General features: G+C 38.7%; 1 protein-coding gene across 1 annotated transcript in view; it reads left to right on the top strand.

Moving 5' to 3' along the window:
* The window catches only part of TTN (titin), a 276735-nt gene that overhangs the window by 13439 nt on the left and 248271 nt on the right, over nucleotides 1-15025 (top strand). Inside the window, exons 9-22 of the mRNA XM_024732830.1 lie at nucleotides 6-143; nucleotides 1642-1773; nucleotides 3111-3248; nucleotides 3847-3984; nucleotides 4471-4608; nucleotides 8175-8468; nucleotides 8565-8687; nucleotides 9888-10169; nucleotides 10430-10495; nucleotides 11209-11467; nucleotides 11684-11744; nucleotides 11857-12072; nucleotides 12989-13131; nucleotides 14377-14582. Coding sequence (XP_024588598.1) covers nucleotides 6-143; nucleotides 1642-1773; nucleotides 3111-3248; nucleotides 3847-3984; nucleotides 4471-4608; nucleotides 8175-8468; nucleotides 8565-8687; nucleotides 9888-10169; nucleotides 10430-10495; nucleotides 11209-11467; nucleotides 11684-11744; nucleotides 11857-12072; nucleotides 12989-13131; nucleotides 14377-14582 — 2334 coding nt within the window. The remainder of the gene's footprint in view (nucleotides 1-5; nucleotides 144-1641; nucleotides 1774-3110; nucleotides 3249-3846; nucleotides 3985-4470; nucleotides 4609-8174; nucleotides 8469-8564; nucleotides 8688-9887; nucleotides 10170-10429; nucleotides 10496-11208; nucleotides 11468-11683; nucleotides 11745-11856; nucleotides 12073-12988; nucleotides 13132-14376; nucleotides 14583-15025) is intronic.

Here is a 15025-nt window from a genome sequence, read left to right as displayed (position 1 = left end):
ATCAGATAAAAAAGGAGGCAGAGAAGACTGCTGTAACTAAGGTGGTAGTGGCCGCCGATAAAGCAAAAGAACAAGAATTGAAAGCAAGAACCAGAGAAGTAATTACCACAGAACAAGAGCAGGTGCACGTAACTCATGAACAGGTGAAAATGGTTTTTGGTATGAAATTATTATTGTGATTACCAGCGTCAACACAGATAATAATGTTTACCACGAAGGGCGTTGTTTCTTGAGCAACACGGTTGTTTCACACTAATAACATCCCCTGTATCTCTGTATCCCTGGGTGCTGGATACCAAAGTCCCTTCGAGTCACCAGACGCTTCCCTTGAGTAGACAAAAGGGACCTCTAGGAACACATAGCAGAAGTAGAAACAGGGGTCTCATCTACACTGGCCTGGGGACGCACTGGCTAAATATGTGACTACGAGGCACGGAGAAGTAGATGCTGAGGTGGGAACTGGGAAGGGTGGAAAAGAACACTGAACACACAGTGCTTTGAAAATAGCTTAGCAACTGCCTCCTGACTCCTTAAGAGAACGTTTGAACATGGATTTAAAATGAGATGGAGAGCATGGCCTTCTCAGGTGAAATAACCAGAAAAAGGGAAAAAGACAGCCCCATGCTTGGAGGCATTCAGGAGCGAATTAGATGAGGCCAACTGATAGGGCTCTTGGCCACCCAAGCCGATTGTCAGTTGGGCGGGTTTGGGGAGATACCTCTCAAGCCTCTTTTAACCCTGAGATCCTGAATTTCAGTGACGACGCCTGAGAATGGTAAAGAGGCAAATGGAGAAAACTGCCCCCCCCAGCACCCCCTTTTCCCCCACATATACCTTAGGTGTCCAGATCCAAGCACAGTATCTTCAGGGAGTTAAGGATTTGGAAAACATTTTGCCTGGGATGTGCACAAAACTTTTCTCCCTTTAATGTCTCAATTTTAGAAAAGTAAGTCTTGATATTCCAAACCATCACAATAGTTAGGAAATTTTTCGAAGCAAAATTATCGTATAAATGTGGATTATGAATCATCTATACTTGATTTTTTATATATAAAATTAAAGGGTCAGACAGTATTACTTCTAAGGTCTTCCATTCTAATATCCTGTGCTCTAAGATTTCCTTTAGATGACAAAGTGACACAAAATAATATTGCCATATATCCATTTATAAAAATTGGAAGTCCTTTTTCTTTTGCGGTACACGGGCCTCTCACTGTTGTGCCCTCTCCCGTTGCGGAGCACAGGCTCCGGACGCGCAGGCTCAGCGGCCATGGCTCACGGGCCCAGCCGCTCCGCGGCATGTGGGATCTTCCTGGACCAGGGCACGAACCCATGTCCCCTGCATCGGCAGGCGGACCCTCAACCACTGCATTGGAAGTCCTTTTAAAGAAGACTACACTCTCCAATTCAAAGCAGTGTTGAATCCAATTTTCTTTCTCTAAGCAACATAACTTATGGTTTAGGCAAATAAAGAGCATGAGTATGGTCATATTAATGAAAATGAGATCATTTATTTAGTGATATCTCTAGAAAAAGGACTTTTCTTCTTTTACTTCCTATTTTTTTATATTTAGTAAACATTATGTCACTTCCATTAGAGATTGGAAGACAATAAGGTTTTGTTTTTATCATTGATTTCAGATAAGAAAAGAAACTGAAAAGGCATTTGTACCAAAAGTAGTAATTTCCGCAGCTAAAGCCAAAGAACGAGAAACTAGAATAACCGGAGAAATTACTACAAAACAAGAACAAAAACAAATAACACAAGAAACGGTAAGTCAAATTTTGTAAATACCTTGTAATTTGTTGACAAATATCACAGTCCAGCCAGCTACATGTACCCTTTAACCAAAACCTCTAAGTGGAGGAGTCTTTTGTGTATATTATCTTTCTGTTGTTTCTCTATATCTAGTACTTAAACTCTTTCATGATGGAAATTCTGCTCTCATTACACAATTTTCCACTCAACTGATCAGTTTCAAGGAAATTGTCTATCTACTAGAATAGTTTGGGGCACATCAGTGACGTTTCTAGAGCATAATTAAATGGAAGATAGATATCACTCCAGCCCAGTTATCCACTGGTACAATCAGTTTTTTCATGCATAGCCTGAGCCCTTGGTCACTTAAATTGTAACACACAAACTTGACATAGTTGGAAGACACATGCATGCATATGCCCCTACACACACACACACACACACACACACACACACACACACACACACCAACCATAAACACTCTTTTTTTTTAGCAAACACACACATGCCCCCACACACACACACACACACACACACACACACACACACACACACACACACACCAGCCATGAACACTCCAACTAAATATCAAGGGAAAGTGAGGAATTGCTAGACATCAGAGAAGACCAGTACTTCTTCAAGAAAGTGCCCTAATTCCTGGTTGATGAACAGTGACCCAGAAGTGTTTGCTGCTTTTGTGCTATGGAGCCAAGTTGGAAAAACCCCAATATCACCAAAATCTACTTCTCTCCCATGTATGAAATCAAGACTTACTGGGTCTAGCAAGAGGCAACTTTTGGATTCTTTCATGTTCAAGTAGATTTCAGTGACATTGAGGTTGTTCCAACTTGGCCAGCCTCTCTTAATCTCAAGCTCTTTGTTGATCCCAGAGCTACTTTTTAAAAAAGATCCAGCTTAGAACACTATATACTTAAAAGGCTGGCCAGAGGTCTTTGGATGAAATTCCCTCTCCTTACAGTGAGTGAGAGACTTTGAAAGGAACACAAGTTGGCATAATGAAGGGCATAGAAGTCCCTGTTGCCATTGCAATGCTGGTGACTGGCGAGTTCAGTCTAACTGTAGTTGTCTAGCCATTTGCTAGCGGGTGCTCATTAAGTTCCCTAATGTGTCAACATTAAAGATGAGACCTTTTCAGTTTCTAGGACAATTTACTCAGGGGCAGGTGGGCAGAAAAGAAGCCCACTCCTGGGTTTTAAACACAAGCGTAGGCCCTCAAAATGAAACTGTGATAACACCGAACATTCTGTATTCTCTCAAATGTCGAAAGGATATCTTGCCATTTCTCCTGTGCCTTTTGAAACTCAAACCTTCATTTTACTCTGAAAATCAGACAATACAGAAAGCTGAGACAGCTGCTGCATCCATGGTGGTAGTTGCCACTGCCAAGTCCACAGTCTTAGAAACAATTCTGGGAGCTCAAGAAGAAAGTGTCACACAGCAAGATCAAATGCATGTAACTCATGAAAAGGTGAAAACTTCCTGCTGGTGTGAAATTCACTCTTGTTTCATTCCATTTGCAAGCCACCTACATTTTCATCCTGGGTCTTAATCATCATCTTTTCACCTCCTTCTCTTCTTATGACTCACACAGAAAACTTCAGAATCTCTCAGGAACCTTTTGCTGTCTATCTAGCTTTCACTGCCACTTTTCATTCCTAACTTTTTGGACTTCCCTTTGGATTCTTACTAGTATGATATTATAATTCACCTTAATATTTAACATGTTTCTATTGAATACTCCAGTGTCAAAGTCAATTCATAAAATGCAAAATTAGGTATTTTTTATGACTCTATTGTCATAGAGTCATAAAAAATTATGAGAAGAATAAGGTGAGAAAGAGAAATGCATCCTTTTATTGCTCAACACATTTTTTTCTTTTAGACTGAACTTATTTTGATATTGTTACCAATGAAACAGTATGGATGATCAAAGCAACTCAGATGATAAAATGTCCTTGCATAGGAAGAAATATTCTTCCTGTCTCAGCTTTGACTTAATTTCTTTTATTAGAGGCTATATGAAATTTAATGACCATTTTCTCATCTTTTTTTTATTGTATGACCAGATAATGAAAGAAACTAGGAAAACAGTGGTACCTAAAGTCATAGTTGCCATGCCCAAAGTCAAAGAACAAGATTTAGTAACAAGAACTAGAGAAGGCATCACTACCAAAAAAGAGCAAGTTCAAATAACTCAGGAAAAGGTGAATACAGATATTCGAGATGGGAAAAGTTTCATCTTTAAACTAATTTCCAGTAAACCATTAACTACAGTGTGATATGAATTATTGATCTGTATTTTCCTTTTTGAATCCCCAACTAAAATCCACATGGTGAATGTATGACTTCTTACCATTACTTTTATCTGCACATTTGATTTTCATTCGTCTGTAACATTTGTAATTCACCATTATCCTTTGCACGAAGATTGGCATTTTTAGCTTGACTTCTAAAAAGCAATATAAGGAATCATCTGGAGATTTTTTTTTGTAGTTAACGTTTCTAAGGTTTGTGGTTCCCAGTGAGTGTGTACAAACACTGCCCAGTGCAAGTTAACTTCTTTTGTGTAGTTAACCCTGAATAACCTTGTCTTGCATCCCCACTAAGGGGGTGGGGGTGGGGGGAAGTGTCATACCATATGCATCTGAAGCCCTGTACAATTTAAACCTGGATTTTACTATAATAATCAGATGAGAAAGGAAGCTGAGAAAACTGCCTTGTCTACAATAGCAGTTGCAACTGCTAAAGCCAAAGAACAAGAAACAATACTGAGAACTAGAGAAGAAATGGCTGCTAGACAAGAACAAATCCAAGTTACTCATGGAAAGGTGACTATTGCTATTCCAAGTGTGAAATCCCCTATAATAATACATTAACACTAAATCTCATGTGAAATCCCCTATTATAATGCATTCCAAATCTCAGAATTTCTTATGAGACACTATTAACCCGATTTATTTTTAGATGTACAATTGGAAACTAAAAAACTGAATTATCTATTATTGTTAATATTACTACATATTCCTTTCCTCACTATGTCTTCACTATTCTTTTCCATTTTTTTATTATTAACAGCTGGAATAAGGAAGCTGAGAAAACTGCCTTGTCTACAATAGCAGTTGCAACTGCTAAAGCCAAAGAACAAGAAACAATACTGAGAACTAGAGAAGAAATGGCTGCTAGACAAGAACAAATCCAAGTTACTCATGGAAAGGTGACTATTGCTATTCCAAGTGTGAAATCCCCTATTATAATACATTAACACTAAATCTCATGTGAAATCCCCTATTATAATGCATTCCAAATCTCAGAATTTCTTATGAGACACTATTAACCCGATTTATTTTTAGATGTACAATTGGAAACTAAAAAACTGAATTATCTATTATTGTTAATATTACTACATATTCCTTTCCTCACTTATGTCTTCACTATTCTTTTCCATTTTTTTATTATTAGCAGCTAGAGATTCTCCAGAAGTTGATGATTGAGATTGCATGCAGGCTAATTTTAAGATACTCCATGGACAGTTAAAACAAAGTGTTCAAGTAAATAATGACCCTTACTGTCAAAAAGATGTATATTTTGAAGTACAGTATTAAGTATAAATAAATAAATCCAGTATATTACAGTGTAGAGTATGGACTTATTTCAGGAAAAAAACCATAATTTTCATCATGTGAAACTCTACCTTTTTTTCTCCCTGTAAATATCAGATGAGAAAAGAAGCTGAGAACATTATGGTGCCTGCTGTAGTAGCTCCCACTAAAGCTGAACAAGATGCAATGTTAAAATCTAGAGAAGAAATTATCCAACCAGAGTAAATACACATCAACCATAAAAATGTCATTTGTAGCATCTATTTGTGGCTATGAAATTTCCATGAATTTACCTTCTTCCCAGGACTCTATACCCCGGGTGAACTATTTACCTAATTTTATTCTTTATTGCGAATATAGTAATTGGGAATTAGCAACTAGTTTTTCAATTTCTTGAGCGTCATAACTGAGTCCTGTCTGTATTTCCCTCAATGCTGTTTTCTATCTCTACATCTTTGGGGTTTTTTTTCTAAGACACGATTTAAGATCCGCTTTTTTAACATTTACGTAAGTCTAATATTGAATGGCATATCAGCCTTCTAGAAGTCTCATTGACGACAGAAATTCCAATATGTAACATACTTCATGAGTGATTATATTTACATTTTTGTTCTGAATCGCATAAATTTGACTGTCTTATTTTTGTTGTTAAAAATTAGCTTAAAAAAATTAGCTAAGAGTGGAAGCTCAGGAAATGTCTAGACTCAAAGAAATAGTTACCACTGCAAAATCTGCGAACACTGCCAAGAACTAGAGAAGGATTTGCCATTAAGCAAGAACAAACACATCTTTTTCATGAGGAGGTGAAAACTGATGCTGTGGATGTGACAAGCCTTGTTTCATCCCATTTCATCATCAGCTCTCCTGACTTTTCATCTACAATGAGTCTCTGTGCTCCTGCTGCTCCATTTAATTGCTTAACTGATCAACAGAACATTAGAGACCATTAGATTCAGTCCAGTCCTTCCAGTGCAACAGTCAGCACTTCTAGTTGTGGAAAGTCAGATTAAGTAACACTTTTCTTTGTGTCTTCTAAATTAATTCTCAGCTTTAAACTGGTATGAGTTAGGGTCTCCAATTCTAGTCCAATTCTTCTTCCTGATTATCTAGGTTCCAAAAATATGAGGGATATTAGAGTCAGTCCACTAAGAAATAAGAGCAGCTATCAGCATAGATTACTCATTTGTGGCTGTCCATCAATGAGTATATGGGTCCACCAGCATATGTATATAGAGTTGACATGTTAACTAAGGAAAAACATATAGATGCTTCCCCAACTTACAATATCTTACTATAGTTAAGATTCTTTTTTGCATGTTTTAAATTAAGAATAACATTCATATATGTCAGTTAGCAAAGGACAATTTCTTTGAGCTTAAGTTTTCTCATTATTAAAATAAGTAAAATGAAAACTCAAAACTATTTCATAGACAGGTTGAAAGATTCAAATGAGATATAATGTAAATGTAATCATTCTATAAGCAAAGTAATTTATATGTGTGTGTGTGTATATAGTTGAAGATGTTAACATTTTAAAACATCTATAAAATTAAAGTCAACTAATGGCCTATATGGTTTAAAAAAAGAAACAGCCAGAAGAATGAACTTAACCCACCTAATCCTCACATATATTTTGCATTCTTCTAAGATGCAATCTAAAGTGGAAATGGTATCTGCAATTCTTCAAGGCAGATTAGATTGTTTGTGGCTTCCTAGACGGAGAACTGGATGAAGCCTATAATCACTAAAGGCCCAATTTCGTCTCAGAAACACCTCATTTATATCTTAAATGGTTCAGAGAATAATTTTAACAGTTATAGAGGCAGCACACTTGAAAAACACTTCAGATGCAATCTAGATTCTATTCACAGCAGCAGAAAAGAAAACTGAACATTAATAAAATATTCCAGCATTCTTTTAAAGAGCACTGATGGACACGGTGATGTGATTTTTGCGATATGCTGTTTCCAAGTACTGCAGAGAATAATAACGTATGAGCTGTATCAACTGGCTTGCTTTCTTTAAAAGAGAAACTCCTTTGCAAAATGTGTTCCCATTTATGATAATCAGATTCATGGAAATGAGAAAACAACATTTCTTTTTCCTTCTTCACTTTAACTTACAATAGTAAATTGAACTTTGCTGTGAAAGGTTGTTCTCTTGAATCCAAATATAACACTTTCATTTTCATCACAGTATCTTCATTCGTGTGTTTTAAGAAAGATACTTTCTAATAGATTAAAAAATTTTTGTACCTAGGGAATCATAAGTAAATTAATATGTTCCCTGTGTGTTCACAAGTTTTCATGTTATCTTAGATTTGCATGTGACTGTACAATTCTGTAGCAACTGATTTTTCTGGATGGGAGTGTGACAGTATTGAGTGCATTTTTATCATCGCCATCATTGTACCGACGCCGGACTAAATGATCAGCAATAAAAATAATCAATGAAGATAACCAGCGCCGAAGTCCTGATTTCACAAGTGCTAATTGACTGTCTGCCATGGACAAAGTACTAGACAAACTCAAAACTTCCTTTCTGTTTTACATACACATTGTGTTGTCCTATGTTGTGTTTATGTGATTTAATGTCTAATCTATTTAAGCAAGGATTCAGAGTGTATCTAACTAGATGTCCATGCATTATAGTAATCAGTGAAATTCGTAAATGCATTTCTAAGTCATATTTCTGGAGACATTAACATAGCTTTGTAACGTAGGTGCCGTCAGCCCGTCGTGCCTTTAGACATGACTTACATTACTGAGTATTAATTCTGGAAACCTTGTCTGCAGGTGGGCGTTGGGGAAAAGGCGGAAGCTGTAGCAACAGTGGTTGCTGCAGTAGACCAGGCCCGAGTTCGAGAGCCCAGAGAACCCGGGCATGTTGAAGAAATGTATGCTCAGAAGACCACTTTGGAGTATGAGCACAAGGAACACGTGTCTGCCGCAAAGGTAACTGAGCATCCGCCACGTCCAGCCTCAGAACCCCACATTGTCCCTAAAGCAGTCAAGCCTGGAGTGATCCACGCTCCTTTTGAGACTCGTATCACAACGACGGATCAAATGGGAATGCACATATCATCACAGGTGAGTCTGGACCCACTGACTGCTCCCAGGAGAGCAAGCTTAACTGCTGTGGTCACCTGGTGAACACGGGTATCACTGAGTTCCATTTCCACGCAGATCAAGAAAACGACAGATCTAACAAGTGAAAGATTAGTCCATGTGGATAAACGCCCCCGCACAGCAAGCCCTCACTTTACTGTTTCAAAAATTTCTGTTCCTAAGCCAGAACATGGATATGAGGTAAGAAGTTAATGAGCTCGACAAAGAGATGTTAGGCTCAAAGGAGGAAAGTATCTGATGTGTGACGTAGGGTATCTTTGCCGAAAGCCGATGTGGGCCTCTTTTTGATGCTGTCTGTTTGCTTTCACGGTGGACTCAGAAGCCCCTAAAGTCTGAAACTTGCCCAGCAGGGTGAGCCTAGGCTAGCAGTTGGCTATCTTACACCTCTGAGAAGACACAAATCCATACAGGCTTCTTTCTTTTCACATTTTGTAAAAGATGATGTGTTACGCGGTTCAGTTTTCCTCATTCTGTGAGACATTTCGGAGTAACTTAAATGAGAATTGATACCAATAATAAAGACAGACGTTGAGAAATCATGTGTGCGTATTCTCACTGTAGCAAAATGGAGAGGTGGTACTGTGTGGTAGTTGGGCTGGATTGTGGAATCACACAGCCCTGGATAAGTACCCTGGTCCCTGCCCCTTATTAGCTCTGTTATCAGGGGCAAGTTAGGACATGTAAAATCCTTAGCAAGTTGACAGGGCCTAATAACCCTCAGTGTTAGTCACAACTGTTCTTACTTTACACACCCAAGGCATGGAATCTAAACTTTGTATGCTTCAAAGGATTGTAAGGTATGTTTAATACCTACGTTTGGGATAGTCTCAAATTACTGTTGAAACCAAATAACCATGGACAGCAATAGAATAAAAAGAGTAAGGAAGCCCTTAAGATATTTTTCTAAGCATCTCCATTTTCACCTTTCACACAGATTTGTGGCCGAAGCCTAAATGTGCTATTTTAAAGTAGTTCTTAGGAATTAACCAAGTATTTAAATTTTTTATTATTTTTGAATTTCCCACCATCGTATTTTCAAATACAGCTTCATTGGGATGGTTAAGTGAAAATTCATGACCGAGTTTTAGAAGACCTTCAGTCCCTTTATGATAAGAGCATAAAATAAGAAGCCCTAAGTATAACTTTGTAAGAAAGGTTTTCAGATACATTTTAGAAACTGGCAGGAATGACAAGGAGCTTTATAACTGGCTTATCGCTGACATTTCGTTAACTATAAAAGTGATAATGAGAACAATAAAAAAGGGACCATATAGGAAAGAGACTCAGACTCACCCCAGGAATACTAGTGGCAAAGCAGTTCCGAGTAATGACTGGGATGACAGTTAAGTGACTTTATTTTCTGACTCCGTTTCTATTCAGGCATCAATAGCTGGTAGTGCTATTGCCACGTTACAAAAAGAGTTGTCAGCCACACCTTCTGCTCAGAAGGTCACCAAATCCGTGAAGCCACCTACTGTGAAGCCCGCTGAGGCTAGAGCGAGAGCAGAGCCCACCCCTTCACCCCAGTTCCCCTTTGTGGACACACCAGAGACTTTTAAGAGTCAAGCTGACATTGAGGTGAAGAAGGAAGTCGGGGTGAGCATCACTGGTGGCGCAGCCCGTGAAGAACACTTCGAAGTACTGCACGAGCGTGAAGCCAAGGTTGGTCACCGGAGCGCCCGCTGTCTCTTGATCCATTCCTGTGGAGGACAGCCAGGCGCTTGACCAGTCTGTGCTACAGAAGTGGTCAGCCAGGTGTCCTGCCTTTCTCCATCACCGTGCTTGCACTTCATTTTATTGAGCATGGTGTGGGTCAGAGCTATTTTTCTCAAGTTATTTTTATAATTTTGCATATGCTAAGAGCTTATGAGCCTTCCCCTAATTTCCTGAGCATTTTGTAACATCCTTTGTAAAAATTGTAGGTAACAGAAACAGCAAGAATACCTGCACCTGTTGAAATCCCTGTTACGCCACCAACTTTAGTCTCGGTGAGTAAAGTTGATTGTGTTGGATCATATGTATATCTGATCAAATAATTTTCATATATGCAAAGATCAGTTTCTCAAACTGGAAAATTCCACGAGTGCATTTACAAGTACTAATTTTAAGACCACGTACTATTTGGCAAGGAGAGGGGGAATTCTGTGTGACAGCCATCAGTCATGTATTCAACAGATTTAATGAGTTTCTGTTATGCATACGGCACTATCGCAAGACCAATCTGGCCCTCTTTGAAATCTTTGTCTTACTATCAGAGAAGATGTACGTAAATAAGCGTAGTGAAATGTAGAAGGTGATAAGCACTTCAACAGAGGGAGCGTCTGGAGGAAAGCTAGGTTACTTCCAAGTGAAGGTAGCATGGAAAGCTTTGCTGAAGAGGCAGCGTCTGCTGCTGAGCCTTCAAGCTTCGTCAGGATTTGCATATGTGCAAAAAACAGAGGGTACAGAGTTGCCCTATTATATGGTATCAATACTGTTCTACCCTATGAACCTGGAAATGCCTTACATTTATTTCAGACTGGGGATATTCCAATTTCCAAGGGAGTTTCTCTACTAATATTTCTAGAGTCTTGATCTTAAGAAAGCATTTCATGACAATTAGAGTGTGCAAGGTCAAACCACCCCCACATTTGTTACAACACATAGAGATGATTCATGAATATGCACATGTATCAATACTTCCTTTTTCTTCTCTCTTTAGGGCTTAAAGAACGTGACTGTTATTGAAGGTGAATCTGTCACCTTCGAGTGCCACATCTCTGGATACCCATCCCCAAAAGTGACATGGTACAGGGAAGACTACCAAATAGAAAGCTCCATTGATTTCCAGATAACCTTCCAGAGTGGAATTGCTCGTCTTATGATTCGTGAAGCCTTTGCAGAAGACAGTGGGCGATTTACTTGCAGTGCTGTGAACGAGGCTGGGACTGTCAGCACATCCTGCTATCTAGCTGTGCAAGGTCAGTGGCCACACCCCCACCAACCTTCCACACATGCCATCGCTGTCGCCTGACACTTCTTTTCACCATATGGTGTCTGCACACCTCGTAATGGAGCGCCCTTTTGGAATTGAGGGGTTGATTATGGGGTCAGCTTAACTGTGATGCTAAGCAGAGGTCACTAATGAAACAAACTAAATATCTGACTTAACAAGAGAAACTTCTGTCTTCTTCTAGTGTCAGAAGAGTTTGAAAAGGAAACAGCTGTGGCTGAGAAAATTACCACCGAAGAGAAACGGTAACACGCTTTTTGCTAATGAGTTTTGTTGTAGTACCGTTTTGCTTTTTCATTCCTTTCGTATTGGCAAATTGCAGTCCAGAAGCTAATATGAAGGGAATTCTCTTTCCAGCTTTGTCGAATCAAGGGATGTGATAATGACAGATACTAGCATCACAGAGGAGCCAGCAGGGCCTGGAGAACCTGCCGCTCCTTTCTTTATTACAAAACCAGTGGTACAGAAACTGGTAGAAGGCGGGAGCATTGTATTTGAATGCCAGGTTGACGGCAACCCAAAGCCCCATGTCTACTGGAAGAAGTCCGGTGTTCCTCTAACCACTGGATACAGGTATTTTGATGGCTGAATGATAGAGTTCTCTGTGATTTGTCTGATATGTATATGAAGCCAAGAGAGAAGTAGAATTTACCTACCCCACCATCCCTCAAAGGTAGGCTCTTTTGTTATGGAGCCTTCATAGTGCGCTTTGAGGTATCTTCATGTTTTCATATGAAGTCTTATTGAGAAACAAAGCTCTGTGACAAAAGTGGATGGAAGATGCATTTCTTTATATTCTATTTTGATTCACTTATAGTGCTAGTGAAATGGAGAAAGTGGTGTGGATTTTTACACACACAACATATTCTTCTAGAAGGGATTGGAAAACAACTTTCAGTAAAAATGCTTAGTAATTAAGCCACTAAAAGATAAAAGAAAAAGGGTCATGTAATGAAGAAGAAAGCTAGTTATACATGAAAATCTATGCTAATAAATTTGCTGCAATTGAATATAAAATTAGGTTTGAATTTCCCGCAACTTAAACAATCTAAAAATGTAGCCATCGTATCTTGAGAATAAATACCAAAGGATTCACATTGAAATGTTTAAAGGAATTTATTGTTTTGATTATTCATTTGATCTTCACATAAAACAATGAACAAAATAATGAGCAAAGAGAAATATCTAAGTGTTTAAATGGCCTCATCATTTGCTAACATAAACACTGAAGCCCCTTATTTCCATACAGTTGATTCTAGTAGTCTTATAGTCTATTATCTATTTTAAAGAATATATTACTATTATGTAAAATGAACATTTTAACTTGATTGGCCTGCATTACTCATGCTCATGCATTTTGCTCAATTTTCAGCAATCTTATATTCTATGGTGGAGATTAGTCCCATGTGTAGGATCATTGAATTTTATACCACAGATCCACATAAGGGTTACTTACGGCTGAATTTTTTGTTTGTTCATTTCCATAAAGATACAAAGTGAGTTACAACAAACAAACTGGCGAGTGCAAACTGGTGATTTCGATGACGTTTGCCGATGATGCTGGAGAATACACTATTGTTATTCGTAATAAGCATGGAGAAACTTCTGCATCTGCCTCCTTGCTCGAAGAAGGTGAGTGCAGTTCTAAGTGGTTCCGTGTGCACAATAAGAATGGAAGTGCAGGGAAGTAGCGGTGCCATGTGATTGTCAAAAGGCCTGTTGCTATGTCCTAGTTCTGACACTGACTGTGTCCCCATCTGACCCATCTCTTGGCCTCAGCTGTACAGGAAATGTTTTAGATCACACAGCCTCCAAAGCCATACCAGTGCTAAACTTCGAAGGTTCTAACAATAGTTTCTTTTCAGTACATTTATTTCTAAGCATATAATGCCTTTGAAAATGCAGGGATTCTAAATCCAGTTGCCCTCCAGATCCAGACAGATATTAGTGATCGCAAGGCAGACAGTGGCAAACTGGAGAGAGTATACGCCCTGCCTCAAGGGGGCAGTAGCTCCCCAACTCCAGTACATTGTTGCCAGGCATGCAGTACCAGGCTCAGTGTTGCCAGAGCTTACGATTTTTTTTTTTTTAACATCTTTATTGGAGTATAATTGCTTTACAGTGGTGTGTTAGTTTCTGCTGTATAACAAAGTGAATCAGCTACACATATACATACATCCCCATAATTCCTCCCTCTTGCATCTCCCTCCCACCCCTCTAGGTGGACATAAAGCACCGAGCTGATCTCCCTGTGCTATGCGCCTGCTTCCCACTAGCTATCTACTTTACATTTACATTACATTTACATTTGGTAGCGTATGTATGTCCATGCCATGGAGCTTCTGATGTTTTAAAGAAAAGCTAGAAATCAGGATTTTCAATATTTATAAGTAATTTGGGGAAAAAAAGGTGCAATAACATGTAGGTTAAACAAAATGTATCTGTGGGTCTCCGTTATCTTTGCCTAGATGTTCACACTTATAGTGGACCATCCACGTTCTGTCTCATTTGAGCTGCACAAAACTCCTTAGGGTTAGGATATTATCCCCATTTGGCAAAGCACTCAAGACCCAGGAAGATAAATGCATTGCCAAAAGCCACATGGCAAATTAGGAAGACCTCTAGGGTTGATCCCAAAGGACTGACGACTAATAAAAAATTCTTTCTACAATAGTAGTGGCTGCCTTGACTTCTTAACGTAAGTTTGGGTTTGAAATTCAATCTAATTAGTCTATACTGAGCACTTTGATAGTAAAACTTGGCAGATCTGGCTTTTGGTTATCAACTTTCTGTGGTGTAGGACTTGCTTGAATGAACAGTAGCATGGAGGCTTTTTCATACGAACATTAAAAATTAACTTATGTTCTTAACTCCTAGCTGATTATGAGTCACTGATGAAGTCCCAGCAAGAAATGCTTTACCAGACACAAATGCCTGCATTTGTGCAAGAACCTAAAGTTGGAGAAATAGCACCTGGCTATGTATACTCTGAATATGAAAAAGAGTATGAAAAAGAGCAAGCCTTAATTAGGAAGAAAATGGCCAAAGATACTGTAATGGTCAGAACTTTTGTGGAAGACCAGGTGAGTATAACAATAATGACCAAGTAAATCACTTCATACATTATACTTTCCTCCCACAATGCCCCTCTTTTTGTTTGATATTTTCATTTTCAAGTGATAGGTCAGGGTTAGACTACAATAAACATGTCCAGGTTCACTGCTGACGAGGTTCCTTAATCTTCATAACATGTTGCACATATGACTTTAGAAATAGGAATTACATATAAGCAGGGAAAACAAATACTAGCACAACCAAGTTCATTACTGCCAACATTTTTTTATCGGTAGGATGAACATCGCATATATAACCCATACTCTTAGAATGTCATTGACCCAAGACACCACAGCATGAACTGACAAAGATGACTCGAATGCAGATTTAAAACCAAAACAAACAATGACCCATCTAATTCTCACTGAAAAACAAACAAGCAAAAACAAAAGCCTTCTAGATTTTTCTTCCA

Source organism: Neophocaena asiaeorientalis, unplaced genomic scaffold (genome assembly GCF_003031525.2).
Source record: "Neophocaena asiaeorientalis asiaeorientalis breed wild unplaced genomic scaffold, Neophocaena_asiaeorientalis_V1.1 scaffold96, whole genome shotgun sequence".
NCBI classification, from domain to species: domain Eukaryota; kingdom Metazoa; phylum Chordata; class Mammalia; order Artiodactyla; family Phocoenidae; genus Neophocaena; species Neophocaena asiaeorientalis.
Note: the sequence above shows the minus strand (reverse complement) of the source record. Positions and strands in the feature narration are given on the sequence as shown.